At 42.0% G+C, this 20,191-nt stretch overlaps 1 protein-coding gene across 1 annotated transcript in view; it reads left to right on the top strand.

Annotated features, from left to right (window-relative positions):
* Positions 1-20,191, top strand: part of nbea (neurobeachin) — a 94,789-nt gene that overhangs the window by 10,189 nt on the left and 64,409 nt on the right. The window contains exon 2 of the mRNA XM_022738809.1: positions 19,558-19,789. Within this exon, the coding sequence (XP_022594530.1) occupies positions 19,558-19,789 (232 nt within the window). The remainder of the gene's footprint in view (positions 1-19,557; positions 19,790-20,191) is intronic.

The following is a 20,191-nucleotide window of genomic DNA, read 5'->3' as shown; positions in this document are numbered from 1 at the left end:
AGCGAGGGATTGTCATTTCTATGGAATCTTTATTCGCCGCATTCAGATCAACAACACTGTCGAAACATTGTGTGCATCTGTTTGTATGTGTGTGTGTGTGTGTGTGTCTTTCAGTCTGGCACCTCTACAATGTACTAATCTCCAAATTATAACAAGCTGCTTTGTTTGAATTACCTGGTGTTTGTGCGCTGGTGAGTGTGTACGCCCTCAACATCCCAGAGAGTTGATAAATGAGTGTTCCTACAAACCCCTTGCTTTAGTCTCCTACACCTTCATCTGCACATTTTCTCTGGCAACAAATTCAAACACACCAACACACACACACACATGCGCGTGCACACACAAAAAATTACACACACTGCTCCCTTCCTTCTTGTAGCCCACATTATTGCCTGGCAGGGGTGATTTTATATTCATGCTGGCCTACTTCGCCTCTCTCCCTTGGCTCCTCACTCACACACACACACACACACACACACACACATCTGCTTTACTGTGAAGTATAGCTAACTGTGTAGCTATTCATCATGCTGCATGCTGCATACTGCAGTGGCTGAGGGTTGTGTTGTGTTTGTATGTGTGGAACTTCACTATTCGACAACTGCTCCCAATGTTACTTTATACCTTTGACATCTAGCATCTCACTGCTATGCTCGCACATCCCCTGCAGCATGCAAAACGGCATCAGTAGCTGTAACAAGTCATTTAACACCACATTAGACTGGTTAGTGGATCTGCATTTGCTATCAAACCAAAACATTTTCGACCTCACTTTATTATTACTTCCATCTTCGCGCTCAATGTTTCAGGACTGCATGTTCTTCCCATGAAATAGACTCCAACCGGAGAATGCAGATGAGAGCTATGATCCCTGAAGGATTTCATCTAATAAATCCACTTCAGTAATGACAGAAAGCTGTGGATGAATGGGAGGGTTAAACAAGGATATTTAGGCTTTCAGGCAGGGATTTTTCACAAGACAGCGCAGCTCGGTAAGAAAAAGGCCTCGGTAATGTTTTGTACACTCCAAAGAGAGCTAGTTAAATAGACTAGACAGTGACACAGTATTCCCCTTTGCTGTGTTCCTTTGCTTTCCTTTGGAGGTTTTACTGTCTGGCTAGCACTGCAGCAGCATTGGCTTTAGCACACACAACACACTCAGGTCTGTTTGCTCTGGTCTATGTCAGCGAGGGAAATAAGAACAGTGTCCTAATCTGCTTTGGAGTACTGAGACTGTATTTGATAATAACATTCTGTATGAGCGCTGGCTGTCATTCAGTATTGTCGACTACTCAAATTAAAGCAGTTTGTCACAAATTTTTGGCTGCATGATTTATCTCACATATAGGCTGCTCCAGCCAGTACAACCGCGTCTGATACAAAAATCCCCAAAACATTTATTTCTAAGACGGAGATTTTGAGTACATGTTTACAAATGTATGTCTTTCCCATAGTGGTGTATTCAAAAGCTTTTAGACTAGAGGAAAAGTCAGGGCAACACCAGTGTAAGTAGGATTCATCCTCAGGGCGCTATGATTGTAGGCTGCAATATCACATTTTCATGCTCATCATGGCCAAAATAATTAATGATGACGATATTATTGCGATATCTATAGAGAATTTGAAAATAATAAAGGTAGATTATGTTTCTCTGTTTGATATTTTATTGCTTTTCTTGTTGGATGTCATTTAATTTACTTCACTGGTCCTAAATTGTTTCTGTATTATCTATTTTTGCCTATCAGAGTCTCATTGAAGGCTTTAAATGAAGTCATTAAGTAATAAAATAAAAAAAAAGAATTTTATAATGGCAAATGAGTTGGACTCAAATATGAGTGTAAGGAGTTGGATAGAGAGTCTGTAAGCATGAATATCTCTACAAAATATCATGGCGGACTCACCAACCAGCACACTGACATAACAGGTTTATGCCATCATTCATATAAGTTGTAGATGCTTGTGAGCGAAGCAGCGCAAAAGCCAACTATTAAAAAAACAGATTGTTCTGACCCATCGCCTGAAGTTATCTCTACTGGTGCCAGTACCACCACCAGGATTGATATCCAGCAGCACCACGCCAGGTTTCTCCGCACAACGCCTGCGAGCACTTTCACACTCTGGAAACAGTGGAAGAGAGAAGCGCAGGAAGAGTTTCTGCAGCCAGTACCTGGCAGTGGTGGTGACTCACTCCGCTACCCGCCCGCCTGCCTGCCATCACACTGCTGTGTTCAGGCTCCGGTTCCAGGAAAACTATTAGGCTGCAATACAGAATGTGGATGGAGTGAAGCATATTCAAGCTATAATCAAGCTAATGCATGGAGCCAAAAGGGTCTCACTTAGAGTCTGTGTTTGCTCATGTTACCAGGGGGGTCACAGATGGACATTTCAGTTACACAATGAGCTAATCCGTCATTGCTGTAATGGATCATGCACACTTTTCTTTTTTTTTCTTTTTACCAGTAACTTCAGACATTATCATGCTGCTTACCTACCAAACTGGATTTGCACAGGGAGCTGTCTATATTTGTTTTTCAGAATTGACACTCTCACTCCCCCGCCCCATCCCAAGAGTTATTTTCGACTTTGCAACAGCACTTGAAGTGTTTTTTTTTTTTTTTTAAGAATCTTAATCTTGCAATTCTTTTGAAATCTAACATTTATTTTCTTTTCCAAGTGTTTGGCCTTCTTCAGGAGCGGAGTGTAAGCTCTCTAGGCTGCGGGTGTGTGCTGGCAACGGGCTGTGATATTTGAGAATGGATTTTGTGTTGATATGACCTTTTGATAGGAAATTGTTTTTTTGTGAGTGAATTTGACATTTGACATTGTCATCTCGGGAGCCTGATTTTTTTTTTTAGGCAAGTATCTCAATAGCAATCACTGTGTGTGTGTGAGGGTGTGTCATGATATGATGCTAATGTAGTCATTTCCGTTTTGAAGATTTGATATTGGCTCAGTGGAATAGGACCAGAAGTGGAGTTGATTGACAATATTTGCCACTAAAGCCCAACTGAATGGCAGCTGCATTGGATGACTTCACTAGCTAGCTGTTAGCTAATGAAAATGAAATATCTAATGATCATTAATCTGTATTTCAGTCACTTATCCACCTTATGAATAATAGATATTTGTTGCAGATGTGAAGCGTTTGAATCGTAACTCGTTCCCATCATTCAGAGTTTCCATTGCAGTTGTTTAAGTCTTGCAGTTTTAAAGTCATACTTGGCTTATTCGTATCCATTTGTTATCCATTAGTATCCATGAAAACATCCTCCAGGATGATGGCACTGTTTGTAAATGATTCCATCGTAATAGAAGCCGCATAATAAAGTATTAATGTATTAGATCGCCTAAGGCTATATGCAAATAAGTCCAAACTTCCCAGTGTAAAAAAGGGAAGAAGCTGGTATGAAAAATATAGTTCATGTGAAAATCTTAGCATTGGTTAAAATGTGCAGACGCAATCTTAAATCTTAATTGATCACCACAAATGCAAACTTCCAATGATTCCCTTTCAAGGTTTTTTTTTTTTCCTTCCAATGCCCGAGCGTCTGACAGCTGCTGCACTGTTACTGCTGTGTCTGCTGTACTTCAAACAACAGCCGCTTCAAACAACACGTCTTCACAACTGTCCAGTGTGGAGGACGAGTCTGAAGTAAAGCTGATGTAGTGACAGGCCTGTAGCACAGAAACACCTCGACGGAGAGGCGGTTGAAGTCGGTGCTCATTCTTTGGACCAAATGTTTCACGAGGGACGTGATAGTATGTTGAGCTGAGTTTGGTTTCAGCATCCTGTGTTTCTGTGCGTTTCATTCTCTGTTTGTCTGACTTGACCTCTGATTATCTTGTGTGTACAGTGTGTGTGTGTGTGTGCACTGTGTGTGGTCTTTTTGTAGTATAACACGCAGTGCATCATGCTCCACTAACCCGTCCAAACCCTACTTTGTGTGTGTGTGCCTGTGTGTGTGTGTGTGTGTGTGTGTGTGTGTGTGTGCATGTGTGAGTCATTCCCGATCCTGTCTTATGATGATGGATTACTGAGACTCATTGGAGCTGCTTGCTGCCCCTCTTATCCTCCATCAGCTGTGGCTCAGTGGAACAGTACTCTCCATTGTTTCAGCGGATGGTGAACACATACACGACTGTGTGTGTGTGTGCGCGTGCGCGCGCGCTTACACACATGCATGCACACATCCTATCTGCTGCAGCACATACACTCAACCAAACCAAACAAACAGATTAGTGATCCTGAATTGCCACCAGCCTGGCCTGAGTCAGGTCTGCAGGGTTTTATCTGCTGACCTTTGAACTTAGCATCAGCTAGTCTGCACCTGCCACTTCTCACAGACACACACTCAGATGCATTCAATGAAAAGGCTGTAGTCACTCATGATACACCAGACAATATACAGTATATAGTACAGTTTTGCTGATCTGGCCAATCAGTCCTTGTCAGTGCACAGTAAGAATAAGGAGTTCATAGTGACTTGTAACTCTCAGCTCGCCTCTCTTGTCTGTATTTCTATCTGTGATATTCCCACCGAGGTGTAAGCAACATGCAGGATGCCCTGTAGGACTTCACTTCCTGTCAGCTTCTTTGAAATGAGCGCATTTGAGTCGAGTCAGGGGAACAGGCGCGAAGACCTTGTTAAAGTACCTTATCTCAGCCTTGAGTCCTTCCTTCCGAGGCTCCCGTGACATAACACACAAGGATGCCCTCGTTACTGCCTGCCTTGAGGGAAAAAATGAAAGGAGAGGAAAATTGAGCTGCCGCTTGTCTTCGACAGAATCTGGTAGAAGAGTGCAAAAAAAAACTAAAAGACAACACCCTGACACCCCACTCCTACACCTCACCGTTCAACTTATGCTTTCTCTCTGCTCTCTCTGTGTCTGGTAGAATTCAATAGTACGTCTCATTTGTTTTACACCGTCCTTTCAGTAGTGGCCCCTCAATCACCAACTCTCATTGATGCTATTTTTCTCCCTGCCTCTTCGGCGCTCTTTTTCCCACTGTACCGTGGCAATTTAGATGTTCTCTCTCTCGCTCTCGCTCCCCGCTCCTCCAGACCTCTTTGTCCCCTGGCGATAGAAGTTGCCTTTGGAACTTTTCTATCAAACCATAATTCTTGAGGTCTTACCACGTATCTCATAACTAGTCTGGAAGGCCCAGGCGTTTCCCTAATAGAGGGTAGTGTGGGTGTTCCCGTGCTACCACAGCGAGCCTGTGAGGAGGATGGATCTGTGCTGTGATTCGTGCATTCACCTGCAGGTGTCGAATTGACGAAGATCCACAGTCTTGTATCATTTCAGTGATAGCCTCCATAGCAAGTGGTGATTCAGTGTTTTTTTCACTGTACTTTCCAGAAATTATAACGCTAACAATATTGTCAGAAAGGTTTTCCTTTGATCAGTTGTTGACGTTTCTGCAGGTTCCAGTCTTTATGTTGTCTGATCAGCTATGTTCGGCTACTACCGCTAATGCAAACTTGGTTTGATAGTGTCAGTACTTTACATGCTTACTCTTGTTAGTCCTATTTATTCCTTCCTGTTGTCTTCTTTTCTTGGGATGGACCCATCTAATACCAGATGACACTGGATGTACTGCAAAAAAAAAAGAAAGAAATGCCATTGAAAAGACTATGGCTTGAGTCGGTGTTATGTCGTATGAAGAAGGATGTAAATTTATTCATGAGAAAATGCAATGGATTATTATTTTAGCCGGGAGGCATGATTCTAAGCAGTTCTCCAACACTGTTAGTCTCAAGCACATACTTTCTGTCACGAAATTAAAATGCTAAAATGTTTTATGCAGAGAATATACACAGATTTTAAATTCAAACCTCAAACTCCTATGTAGTCATGGATGAAAAAACCCCAAAAAGAAACATGGAAGTAAATGGCATTTAATGGCAGCTATTCCAAATCTAAATCTAACCAGTGACTCACAGCTGCTCAGTCCGGCTGTTAGCAGACGTTTTTTTTTTTTTTTTTTTTTTTAGATATCCTGCTGACAGACAAACTACCTACAAGGTGGTGAAAGTAGAATTTGTAAAGCAAAATGCCAAACCTATAAAGAGCCAGCTGTACATAGTCGTTTGTTTACTGGATAGCTTGTGGTCGACTGTGCCCACTCTGAACACTCTATAAAAGATTACAGTCTATTATTTTCTTTCATATGTTTGACCGCCTCTTAACTCAAGTATTTCCTCTCAAACTCTCCATTGTGATGCAAACTAAAAATCACTGAAACACGTTATTTTTTTTATGCAGATGTTTAATGCGCTACTGCTGTCTGCTAATTGCGACAGCCATGTGAATCCGTAAACAGCGTGTGCGATAGCATGTGTGTGAAAGAGAGTAAGACGTGCGCTGTTCTGTAAGACAAACAGGGAAAAAAAATGTTTTTTTTGTTTGTTGCCCAATAGCATGTGACGAGGCTTATTGCTAGATCCGTTACTAAGCCTCTTTGGCCAATCAGGTGGCAGACATTTTAAACTGCAGTTGGATGAAGTCAGAGTTGTGGTCACTTGGCTGCAATCCTCAATCCCTGCAGAGTGTGTGTGTGTGTGTGTGTGTGTGTGTGTGTGTGTGTGTGTGTACATGCATGTGTTTCTGACCTGAATTTTTTTCTTTTTTTTTTTTCTTCTGAGAATTTCAGAACATATCAAACTGAACAGTACAGTTCTGTTTTTGCACTGTAGCTCTCACAGCTTTGAATTTCATGTCATGTTTTGCTGTCACAGAAATTCAGTCCTTGAAAAAATATTGAGGGTATTAATATGGCAATTAGTGCAGTTCCAGTTTCAGCTGTTTGTCAGTGAATTTTGAGCTCTCAGTGAAGGATTTCTATTGTGTGTCAGCAGAGAGAGCTGGAGCTGCCCATTGTGCTGAAAGGAATCAGCTGTATTTTTTTCTGTCTTGCTTTGTTTGGGTGCCATTTCATTCACACCATTACTGTTACTGCACATTTCCTCTCTGCTGTGTTTCTGATATGTGACCTCACTCTCTCATACTCTCCCTTCCCTCTCTTGATCTCCTTCTCTTCTGTAGCGTCCCTCTGTTCTGCGTTTCTTCTTCTCTGCTCTTTCTAAAGATCCTCTGCCTCCCACTTCGGCAAACACACATTATATATATATATTTTTTTTTTTTCAAGCTGCTCATATGCTAATGAAATGGTGCCTCATTATTATTGGAATATTTTGGGAAGACTCACTGTACCGCTGCAGTTCTCTCACCTTCACTCTTTTCTCTTTTTGTGTGTACTCATGCTGTCATTCATGTGAATCGCTGCTGCCGTGTGTGTGTGTGTGCGTGTGTGTATGTGTGTATGTGTCAAACTGAGTGAGAGTGTATGTGCGAATGACTTAAGACCTACAAGACTTTTTGCAATGAATTGCTTAAAAAAGAAGGCTTTTTCCTTTTGACTGCTGAGTGTGTGTGTTTTTTTTGTCTGACTTGTGTGTGTGTGAGTGTTTGGTTTGCATTTGCCTGTATGTGTGTGTACGTTTTTTTTTTTTTTTTAAAAGCCTGACACTTGACTAGGTTTGAGTCAGATTCTGGAGGCGGGAAAAGGCACACTGAACTGGTCTGCAATGAACTGGAGACTCGCGGCTTTCATAAAGACAGATCTCAGCAGGTATTACAGTCTTATCTTGCCTTCTCTCACTCGCTTTTTATCCTGCTCTCCCCCTTTTGGTTTCTGGCAGTGTTAATAAAAACTGACAGGCCAATACATGGGAATGCTCAGTAGCTTTGCTTTTTCTTTGATGTATGTACAGACACACATTCATGGTTATTTTTGTGGAAAATGTGCCCAGGGTATAGCTTTTGGCACCGAGAACACAAATGTCGGCTTTTCAAATCTAATGGAACTGTAGCACATACACTTATTTGCTAAATTGGAGGTAGCAGTTGGTTGATTGGAATTTTTCACCTTCCCCGCGCAGCGCCCTTGACAGCCTCCCACTAGCTGATTGGAACAAACCTTCTTTGCCCATAGGACACAATGTTTATGCCTACATGGCTTTTTCCATGTGCCAAATTAAGCCTTGAAATGACTCAAGGACGGAGTAGCTAATTTTTCATTCAGTGCATTATGGCTCATACATAAAACGTATGAGAACGGGAGGAAATTTCTGGTTGCCAACTGCAAGTATGATTTCATCTCTTTGAAGATTTAATGTTTTTTTTTTTTTTTTTCTTTTATGTTATGTATTAATGCAAACACAGATTCATGCCATCTGTAGCTTCATGATTGCTTTGCACCACAGTTTCTTATATATGTTTTGAATCCAAAATTTGGTCCATAATTACAGTATTAAGGGAGCAAACAAAAACAAAATTGTATGTGGAAAAAAAAAAAAAAGAAGCAAATTCTGATCCTGGAGTACAGAGGATGAGCACCCAAACCGAACCTTTAGCACGGCTTTTTTCCTCTGTCCCTGTGTTATTTTCCCAGGATTCTCTGAATTGGCTCCGTGATTGGATGGCTTACGTGTGAGAACAGCGTTGATGTCCAAGAGGGAAGTGAGTTTGCTGCATAGAGCTGCTGCTGTGTGGCTGACGTATCAGCTTGTAATGAACTACCATCTGCACTCTCCTGCAGGGAAAATGCAATGTGTGTATAACAGGGAAAAAAAAGAAAAAGTGTATATGTTGTGTTCTAGTTTCTGTTTGGCTGTTTGAACCTCTCTTGGTGGTTTTTGTCTTCTGATGGTTGATTATGAATGTTTAGGGGGAAGATGAAAAGAGCTGCTATACGGACCCATCAGTCTCAGTCCAATCACTGGAAGTGGTTGGATGTAAGATCTGTTGGTTTCCCATAATACATTTCTCACACATATGGGCCTAGTGCAACCTCCAGCCGGGCTGATGCTCATGGCCTAAAGGGTATTGTAGTTATTTCTCAACCTTAGGGATTTTTTTTGTGCTTTGAGCTAAATGCTAATGTGTGGCAGGTAATTTTTATTTTTTTTATTTTTTTTACCACCTTCAGCACCATCTTAGTTTAGCATATTAGCATCCTAACATGTGCTAATTAGCACTAATTTCCCCACTGTGGAACTGATAAACCAAAGTGCAACGTATTGATGGGAGTGTTATTAGCTTCATGAACCAGGAGCGTCAGCTGGTTGCAGTTGGTGGTGCAAGGTGAAAATTCAGGGAGTCAAAAAAAATCTATAGGACACTCGTCCTCTGGGGACTATGAATGACTGCAGCAAATCTGATGGTAATAGTTAGATAGTTGTTTAGTTATTTCAATCTCAGCCACAGTGATGGACGGACATTACCGTCACCAGAATCCTGCTGCTACCATGGCTAATAAATAGCAAGCAATATAGTGTATTGTGCATAATCCACATACTTTACATGCGCTGTACCGGTTATTATTTTCAGACTTTGCTAATTCAAATCACTTTGATGTTGCTGAGGAAACCTTACCCACCTTTTTTTGGGATCTCAATCATCACTGCTGTTTTATAGTGTGTCAGGCAGACTCAAGACATGTGCCTGTGTCATTTCATGTCACTGTAGTGGCTCTATAAAGTTCACAGAATGGACTGATACACTGTACGGTTTGACAGAATAAAGAGCACACACACATTCACCCACATTACGACAGAGAGAAAAATCTAGATCCCTTTATTCACATTTGAATTTTTTGAGCATCGTTTATAAATTATTTATAATTAATTCTAATCGATTCAACACCCAGTCATAATGCAGTATGGATCCTGCCATAATTCTGCATATGCTGGAAATGCTACTCTCTGTCCTATTGCAGTTTTTATGGCGGTGAGAAGCACTTGCTGTCCACATCAAACATTCCTTTATGAAGTCCTGACATTTTTAGACATTACTGGCACTCACCACTACCACACACACACACACACACACACACAAACGCATACACACACACGTACATGCACATACACATACACGTAAACACAAAAAACCTGCCTTGCTTGCGCTGGCCTAAACCACCCTTATATCCCCTAGTGTGGATTTATGTAATCGCTGGTGTATTTTTGCAGTGTCTGATGTGTGTGTTTCTATGTGCATCCTTCCTAAAACTGCTCTGCTGTGATTTCTGCAGTGTACTTCACTTCGCTCACTTCCTCTCTTCCTGTAAAATCTAAAGTAAAAGCCCAACTCTTCATGCATAACAGCTCTTAGATATCACATACACTCATGGCTGATTATGTTTATTTTGCTTAGTTGTGTGTGTGTGCGTGCATGTGTGTGCTGACTGTGTAATTGTGACGTTGTTGCTCTGAATAGGGTTTCATGAGTGGGGGCTGTGTCTTGTTCCATCTGCCATCTGTGCAGACACTGGTCCAAAGGCCCATGGGAAATGCAGTCCAGGGGCCTCCTCCCCCCACTCCTCCCTGAGTGTCTGTAGGCTACAGTCAGTCAACATGTCACTGTTGGTCACAATCACAAAGCAAGAGACAGAAACACATACACTGCCCTTTTCCATTGCAGCTCTTCCTCCCCGTTTCTTTTCCTCCTCTCAACCACTCTCACACTTTCCACCACTCTAACGGTCACAACAGTTTTCCAGAGTGTCTACCCGAGGGCTCCAGCTAATCGTATTTTGTTACTATCCAGTTATCTAATGATTCTTTTTTGGGGTTTATTTCAATTAATCATGTGGTGTTAATATATCCAATTAACACTGATATAAAACAAAGAAATGCAAAAATCCCCGCATTTGGAAAGCTGTGAAGCCCAACACGACGCTTTCAAAAAGCTCGTCTGTCTGAACATCCCAGACCAAAACTCAAAGATATTCAGATTAGTATGATGTAATGAAATGAAAAGCAGTAAATCGTCACTTGATAAGAAGCTGCACCCAGAAAGTGTTTGGCAGTTCTACATGACAAATGACCAAAACTGTTATTTGATTATTAAAATTGTCGTTGATTCATCTGTGGATCAGCTCATCAATTAACTAACTAATCGTTTTCCGTGCCTCAATCACTCTCATTATGAGAGATACAGCCAATATGTTTAGTTTTGCTCTAAATATTTTTGTCACCGTTGTTTTTAACAGCAGGGAGCTCAAATAAATCCTCAACCTAAAGCCTTGAAAAACCAAGATTATAAGAAGTTTATCCTGAATATGAATGAGGAGCCAGTGATAAAATTAACTGCTGCTCTTATCAATGCTGTTTACCAAAAATGAGGTCACGCAGAAAAACAGAATGTGGATTATTGAGTGTTTTGTGGCCAGTTTAGCCCCAATGTAATCCATATCTCTTTAGAGATTTGCTGTGGTCATCATCGGAGCACTAAAGGCTGCGGGCAATAAAAACCGCTCTGCCATCCTGATAATAAAGCACAATAGCATTCAGCCGCCTTCTCGCCCTCGTTTTTGTTCCCGCTCCATCTCTCGCCGCGTTCGCTCTCTCCAACACACACACACTTTCTCATCGCTGCTTTCTCCTCCGTCCAGCCTGCCTCCTCCTGCCCCCTTTTGCAGTTCACACCGTTCATTCTCTTTGTTTGTTTTTCTCCCTTTCGTCTCCCTCTCTACTTCCCGTTTTTTTCCCCCCCCTCGCTCTCCTTCAATTTTGCTCTCCTGTGCTCCGTTGAGCCCTCTTGGCGAAGCGTTAAGTGTATAATCTGTGATCTCATGTCTAGATGGGCCTCTCGTCTCCTCTTTCACTCTACACACAAAGGGACTGAATGGCCGCGGCTCACTCAGGGGACACAAATGAGTAATGAGCCACACACACACACACACACACACACACACACACACACACACACACACACACTCGCCTATACTGTGACCAAACAAACACACACACACACACATCCCTGCACCTCTCCAGCGCACTCCCAGAGGCTTTGAAGTTGCATATTGATGATGCTCGCTCCAAAGGCTCAATTGAATGTGCAGAGGCAGAGGAGGTAGCTATTGACCGTGCTCTCGCCTCTCTGACCTGTCATCTCTGACGACTGTAATGAGCAACAGGTGCCTCTTTTGCCAGCTTTGGCCTTGGTCTTCATCCAATATTCAACAGTCAGTCATAGTAATCAGCCGGCATAATGGCGCATTTGATGTGCCATCACAGCACTACATAATGGGCTGTGGTGGGTCCGTCAGGGATCGTTTTCAATTAAATTATAATAATTCTAATCGATGTCACGCCTCTCAGAATGCACCTTTGAAATTCCAACTAAAGCAATTAAAACCAGAAGTTTAATTAAAAGGCGATGGACTTTTTTTTTCTTTCTTTATTTTGTAGAAAGCTAATGATTAAACACTTAAGCTGCATATGGTAAAATTGTCATCGAAGAGATAGCTACAGTCACTGAAGTCACAGATGGAAAAGCACAGGTGTAAATTATAAAATTAATAATGGATAATAAATAATGAATTTCATTTAACTGCTTCAGTTTCATAACCTGACGTGCCAGATGTTTTGTTACACAGAACCGCCTGCGAAGGCTTCATTGGGAGCTGTTTGGAAAAAATGGCAGGTGCTTTTGAAAAATACTTGGCAGGTGATTGGATGAACCATCTGTCTATCGTTGTCTAATTTCGACCAATCAGATTCTGTATCATTCCAAACTTTTTCAGTTGGTGCATCTAACTCTTGCTGAAGCCAGTTGGGAAAAAGAGCAAAAAACATTGTTTCCATGGAGAAAAGCCTTCAGTGCAGTTCTTTGCTCTTCTTTCAATGAAGAAATACTCCCCAGTTCTGATATTACTGATGCTGTAGCAGCAGCCGCGCTAACCTCTTTAGGAGCTGCCATTGTTGTTAACGAACAGTTGCTTCTCGTTGTCATCACACCTCAGATGCCTGCGGCTCCCAGTCGTTCCTCCCTCGTAGGACGCCGATCGGTCCAAACCACTGTGGTTCAGCCACAAGCGAATAGCTTGGAGCTTGGTAGGACGGATTCTTGCTTGCGAGAAATCCAGCTGCCTCATAAGGTTATCAGTTTCAGGGCCCTGGTATTGTGCATGTTGGCTCACAGCCAAGGCTTACTCGGACACTTGAAAGGAACAGAGCTATTATTAATCTTATTCATAACACTAAACTTGAATCAGACTTTATTTTCATGTAATATTTTGTGATTTGTTTTTTTCTTGGCCGAGTGTTTTATTCTCTCAGGTGGGTTAGAATTGTCACAATAGACTACACAAAACCTCAAAAGAATAACTTTTAAAAGCCATCTTTACTCGTTTACAAAGTTTATGTAACTTGACAAGTTACCTAGTGAACACGCCACACTTTCTGGAACAAAATAAACACTAGTATTTGCGAAAATGAGTCTGCAAGCTATATTTTTAGCACGAGCAGACTCGAGGGAACTGAACGCTCATCTCTGACAGTGAATTGCTCTACTTTTTCAGCCGTACAGGATAATAGAGATAATCTTCACCAGAAAAAATACAGCATTGGTTGTTTGTTTGAACAATGAAAATGACCAGTGTTTACATGTTTTCTGACAAGCGACATCTTGTGGTCTTACAAACACTATCTCTCCTCTCACAGAAACAAATGCATACCAAGTGTGATGTTGCTACCGCCTTACAAAACCCATTAGGAAGGAGGTGCTGAGGACAGCAGTTTATGTGTAGTCGCCTGAACAGATTTCTCTTAAACGTGACCACAGTATTTTCCTAAACATACCCAAGTAGTTTTAGTTGCCTGAACCTAACCAAACCTTACAGTGGCTGGAATCAATATTTTTCTAGTAATGTAAATATCACCTAGATCTGCATCTGAGTCTTTTTAACGGGTTTCACCTTGCTGTCCAGCTGTCCGGCCTGCAGCTTTACCACTCTCATGGTGTCATAGGCTACAACATGCAGCTACTACGTTCGGCTAGGTAGCCAGAAACACAACTTGAAATGTACGATAGTGTTGCTCTGTAACAGCTGGATGTGTAAATAAACAAAAAGTTATCATGTCAGCTTGTTCATGTCCTAAAGTGGCCCAAAAAATCTGTTATTGGAGGTTTGACCACAGTTGAGGTGGCAGATTCTAAAACTCTCATAAGGATCATTTTTATAACACTTATATGGGTCATTTTTGAAGGAAGTGACAAATTACCAGTTTTTTGCTTAGGTATTTTTGGACAACTGTGCTTTTCCTACTGTCCTGCACATCTTTAGTGAATTGCCCTCGGAGTAACTCGGGACTGTTTCCGAGCAGTGTGGCTGGTGAGAAAGGTTCAGATGGACAGAGGGAGTGTTTGTTTTTCGAGCCTCTTATGAGAGCTGGTTTTGGCTGGTCGAGGTGCCCGCTCATATAAGCTCTTTGTGGTGGGAAGACGGTCCTGGCACTGACCCCCCCCCGCCCTCCTCGAACTCCCACCTCCCTGACACATCCCGAGTGATGCCAAGAGGAGTGCCAGCTTCCTTCGGGGTCTGAATGAGCAGCACTGCAAAGCTGGTCAGGACAGAATTAGAAATAGGGGGAAGCAGAGAGGAAAGGTAACACATAACTGTGAAAGCACTGAACAGATACTTGAAACATGAAATTAGGCTTTTTTTAAAATGAGTTTTAAAGAGCCTGGCAGACAGACTTCGCTCAAAACCATAAATAATCCACAATATGAGATTAGTCATCAGTGATAATTACGGTGCAACATGCATTTCAGACAGTTTCAAGTGTTTCAAGGTTGAACATACTCAATGCTCCGAAGCAAGAAATACAGTTTTCTTTCCACTCGTAACACAAGGAGAATATTATATTTCAATATTATGCAACCTTGTTTATTTCAAGTGCAACACAAGTGCATATTCTATACGCTGTAGTCATATAAGATGCCGACTGACATTCATACGCAAAAGCACAAACTCAATCCAGCCTCAAATGTCAATTGATTATAAAACCCTCTGGAACATCGATCGTAGGGAAGAGGTTGTCACTTCCTCAGCAACTGCTCGATGACATGCTGTTCATTTCTTCTTTTTTTTTTTTTTTTTGTGAATGGAACATACAGACATGAGCCGCACACTTGGGGAGCAATAATTGTCATAATGCTGCCAAAACAAACGTCTTCAACCAGTTGCCAAGAAGACAGTGAGGTCAGCGCTCACATTGCCTCAGAGGAGACGGGGTGGTACTGCCAAGCCCCTCTATCCTGAGGCACGTGGCATAATACGGGTCCCTGCTTGTGTGTGCGTGTTCTTTAACCACCGGGGTATACGTCGGGGTGGTAAAGGCCTCTTGTGCGTGCTCACTGATGTGATTACTCGTCCCTTTGTGGGTGCTTTCCCAGCAGGACACACGGAATTGGGTGAAAGGAGAGATCGAAGGTTACGAGTGTTTATGCAAAAGATTCATGTTCCCTCATAAAATTAATTAGTCGTCTTTTGTCCGTGTGCGTGGCGACGACGGTGACGGTGCTCGAGTGCACTCGAGTGTGCTCAGGCTGTTCGCGATCAACCTTATTGCCAGTTATTCAGCATGTTTATTTATACATCAATTAAAAGCCGTACTCGAGCAAATAACGGGCAGCATCAATCATTTTTTATGGAAGTCAGATTAAATGGAGAGCATATACTTGATGTGATGTTTCATTTTGAAGAATATTTTCTCTCTCTGTCTGACTGTCCTTCCCTCTTTCCGGACATCCTTGGTCCAGGAAGCTCCTGGCAGTTTCACCCTGGTGTTAGCTGCCTTTCCAGATGCTGCTTCTGGTGGAGCAGAGATAATAATTATCTGGGCATGTTCTTTTTTTTCCCCACTGCACTTGCCCCCCCCCCCCCCCCCCCCCCCCTTTTTTTCCTCTGTATTGTTGGTCACGAGACTCAATTTGTTGCTGTTGTTTGCATCACCCCTCTCATCTTGCTGTGATGTTCTATACACGGGTGGGAAGTNTGTTTTTTTTTTTCCCCCCCCCCCTTCCCCCCCCCCCCCCCCCCTTTTTTTTTTTCCTCTGTATTGTTGGTCACGAGACTCAATTTGTTGCTGTTGTTTGCATCACCCCTCTCATCTTGCTGTGATGTTCTATACACGGGTGGGAAGTGTAAGCAGAGAGAGAGAGATTATGCTTGTGCTGTACATGTGTAGGTATGCCCCGTGGTTATGTGTGTTTTCCGCGTTCAAGTTGCCGCGTATCTGCGAGTGAGTTTCTACAAAGACTTATCTGCGCTGTCTCCCTTTAAGCTTCCGCTGCGGTGTATATCGAGCACCCTCAGACTGGCAGGTTGTATAGATGTTGTAGGACGCAATGGTCCCAAGCGAGCTCTATAATTGGGAACCTCAGAGGAGAGGGGGAAAAAAAATTCGATGTAGGATGAATTAATTCTTCCTTCTTTTATTCCGTGCCTCGTTCAGGGGTCCTCTCTAATCTGTGCTAATGCGTTCGCAGAGTGCACTGGATCAATTCACTTCACTGAGAGAGAGAGAGAGGAGAGGGGAAGGGGCAGAACGAGAGTGAGAAATGAGAGGCAGTTAGTGTGTCTGATGAGCGGGAAGGGATCAGAAGCAGGTAGAAGAGCGTGGAGACTATACACTTGAATGGGTGTTGTTTTAACACCAAGGCCTTAGGTCTAAAATGTAATCAATCGCAAGGTGACTTTAGTGAAACTAACAAGAGAAAAGGAGCCATGGCTTACAAGGCTTAACCGGTAATCTATGAAGTCTGTCAATGGGCCAGTATGTAATAAATACTGCTGTTGATAATGACTGCTGCAGCTAATGTTCCATTATATGTCAATATTATATATATATGTCAGCATCAGAGAGACGATTCCCGGGGTCTTCTTTGCTTTTTGGGTCTGGGATCGTTTTTATTTAAAGGAGCTATTTGTGAGTTTTGCTATTGCTATTTAGCTAGTGTTAGCATTAATAGCTGTTTACTCACCAGTCCAGAAGAAATGTAAGTTCAGCATCAAACTTGATGCCTTCACTCGCCAAGAGCTGTCTCCATCGGTGGAAAGCAACGCCAAAGTTAACTCTTGTCTCTATCCTGTCTTTCCTTTTATTGAAGTTACGCTAACCAGCTAGCCCTCAACTGTGTCGTCAGTTTACGATAGCAACTCACTGTAGCCTCCAATCTGCCCTTAAGACGTAGTACTGCCCACAGGGACTATTATAACCCATTATAACCTCTTTGTCTTGTAAACACAACAATGGCCGAAGTCAAGTGACAATCACCACCACCCGCTCCAGGCAAGAAACCACTTTTGGTGACGAATCAAACACAAATAGCCCTTTTAAATTGAATCCAAAGCCCTGGAGTTTCTTTAATGTGATACCATAGCCAGGTCTCCATCCAAACGTAATGTTAAGTGTAACTGAATTTACAAAAAGTCAATAAAAGAAAATGCAACTTAATGTGCATTTCCATCCACTACCATTATGAAAATATTGGGATCTGAGCACATCAACATTATCAGCCAGTCCTGCTCCCCCAATCAGGCGCTTTAAATCAATCAGAAGAAGAGGGCACAATTTGATGACATAATTAGAATCACCTCAGACAATGGAAAACCATGTTGAAAACATGATACCATTCATGTTTGTTTCATGAATGAATTTGAGGAAGGTCACAATGTCATCGGTCCACACATATCTGATGTTTACATCAATTTTTTTTTTTACCTCAGCCAAGCATAAACCCTTATTTTGCAATATTTGCATTTTCTTTCTGGTTTCCAGAACGCACAAATCAAAAATGTAAATAAAAACAGGTAGATGGAAATGCACTTTTTAAAAAGAACTTTTCCTATTAATATTAAACTTAAACAGTAGCACAAAGGAAAAGTCAGTGAACTGAATCAGAAATGTCTTAAATACAGCAAGATCATAGTTTTTTATACTTATACTAATGGTCATACCAGACCAGCAAAGCCCTTAGGTGTGTTGAATTTAGCAAGGGTGCGTTTACTACTATGAATTAAACTTTTAATTTTGAAACACGAAGAGTGTGTATTTCAAAAGTTTCATAGAAAGGCCTGAAATGAATATCATGATCTTAGTTATGTAGCACATTGCATGCAACAATATTAGATATAACATTATAAAATTTATTTGACAAAATATAAATGTCTAAAATGTCTAATTATTAGCTTTTTCTGGAGCTTTCAGACACATTTCATGGTCCTCATCAGTAGATGTTTTCTCAGTTGTTATGGAGATGGCGAGGTAGGTTGATGTGCAAGCCAGTGTGTTCCACTGTTATACAATGAATTAGAAAAATATAAAATGTCACTGATGTAAAAGAAAAACTTGATTTGCTCATTTTGTTTTTTTAATTACAACTACAATAACAACACAATTATGTAATCACAGGAACATGATCATCTCATTAAGTGCACAGACAGTTCTATTGAATTAATTCCCAGGCCTACTCAGAATAGCTTTTCTCTGTAATGGTTTTTAAAGTACATGCAGAGTGAATTATCGAGAATAAAACCCTTTATCGAACACAAGTCAGATTCAGGTTTCATTTTTGACTGCAGATCGACTCCAGGCCTGTTATCGAATGGCACCGACACCTTTTCTTCTCCTTTCATTCTCTCCAGAATGCAGATAGCAGGGGGCTACTCTTCCTTTTCATTTCATTGTGAAACATACTGACCGTACTTGATTTGATCCATTAGTTTCCTTCTCTCTGCCTGTACAAAGACCACAGTCGTACAGACAGATTATCCTGTCCGGTGTCTTTATTTCTGCTCGTAATCTCTCGTCTGCTAGCCTCTCCTCAGCTACTGCATGTTTCTGTTCTATCTGATTTAATAACCTCAATGGTGTTTCTCTTACAGTAGCTTGTTGGTTGCTATGGCTACCCTTTCCTGGATAGTGTAGTATGCTGAGTGGGTATGCTGGTGTTCATGTGGTGGATGTGATGAGCGTGCTAGTGTGTGTGAGGCACAGTTATATGAAGGCTGTATTTTCACAAGTAATTATAGTGCACCAGCCATTAAGAGAGAGCATTTGCGGTCTCCTTTAAAAGTAGCCTTTGGTATCCTCTTCTGACTAATGCCATCTGAGATGACAGAGACTGAACGGTGTATTAATCAGTGCCTGTGTTGTGTGTGCTTGCATGGTTATGTGTCTATCTGAGGGAGCGGAAGGGTGCATTTTTATGCCTGCTGTATTTTGAGAGTGATTGTAGTTCACAGAGGAGAGAGTGCTGTACTCCTCACATTAGAAAGAGAGAGCAATAGGAGAGGAGATGGGGTTTTGTGTGTGTGTGTGTGTGTGTGTGTGTGTGTGTGTGTGTGTGTGTGTGTGTGTTTGTGTGAATGAAGGACGTTTATTTGTTGCAGTATGTGTGGCCCCCCGGCAGAAGAAATGCTTTCCTGACCACAATCAGCATCCATCAGAAGCCGGGCTTACCTCTCCTACAGACAAAAGGTTAAATGCTTCACTAAATCATTCTCTCTTTTTGTTCTCTCTCTCTCTCCTCCCATCTTGCTTCATCCTCCCCCTTTTTCCTCCCCTACACCAACCTAATGCTTCTGCTATCCACCTTCCTTTACACTGGTTCCCTGCCCTTTTCTGCCTCCCGAACCATGTCCTTCCTCCCCATTTTGTCTTCCTCCTCCCCCTCCTCCTCCTCCTCTTCCTCACCCTCCTCCAGCTGGTGGGCGGCGAGTTTGACCTGGAGATGAACTTCATCATCCAGGAGGCGGAGAGCATCGGCTGCATGGTAGAGTTGTTGTCCCACTGCGAGGTGACGTGCCAGGCTGAGATCTGGAGCATGTTCACAGCCATCCTGCGCAAGAGCGTGCGCAACCTGCAGACCAGCACAGAGGTCGGCCTCATCCAGCAGGTGCTGCTCAAGATGAGCACCGTGGACGACATGATCGCAGGTGAGCAACAGATATAAAGACATAAATTTACAGAGGGACAGAACAGAACTTTACACTCACTTAAGATCTGTGACATATCCTCACACTGTCTTAAAGCACAAGTTTATGATGTGGAATAAAAACAAAGATTGGTGTTGTGAAGGTTTGTTATTTAATTTTTTTTCCTGCTTAGCATTGGTAATGATTTCCGACAGGTAATGATTTCCTCACAAGTGCCTTTCAAAATCACACAAAAGACTCTAAACTCCTGAATTTGAGTAGGTTGTGTGTAGGTGGGAAAACAATTGTAATAACATAGAAAGGAAAGAGAGACAAAAGCCATATGCCATGTTTGGTGCCAGACTGTGGTGCAAAATTTTCTTTTTTGATGGACTTTATGGGTAATATTTTATATGGATAACA

The sequence above is a fragment of the Seriola dumerili genome, unplaced genomic scaffold (assembly GCF_002260705.1).
Source record: "Seriola dumerili isolate Sdu_G_001 unplaced genomic scaffold, Sdu_1.0 BDQW01000040.1, whole genome shotgun sequence".
NCBI classification, from domain to species: Eukaryota; Metazoa; Chordata; class Actinopteri; order Carangiformes; family Carangidae; genus Seriola; species Seriola dumerili.
Note: the sequence above shows the minus strand (reverse complement) of the source record. Positions and strands in the feature narration are given on the sequence as shown.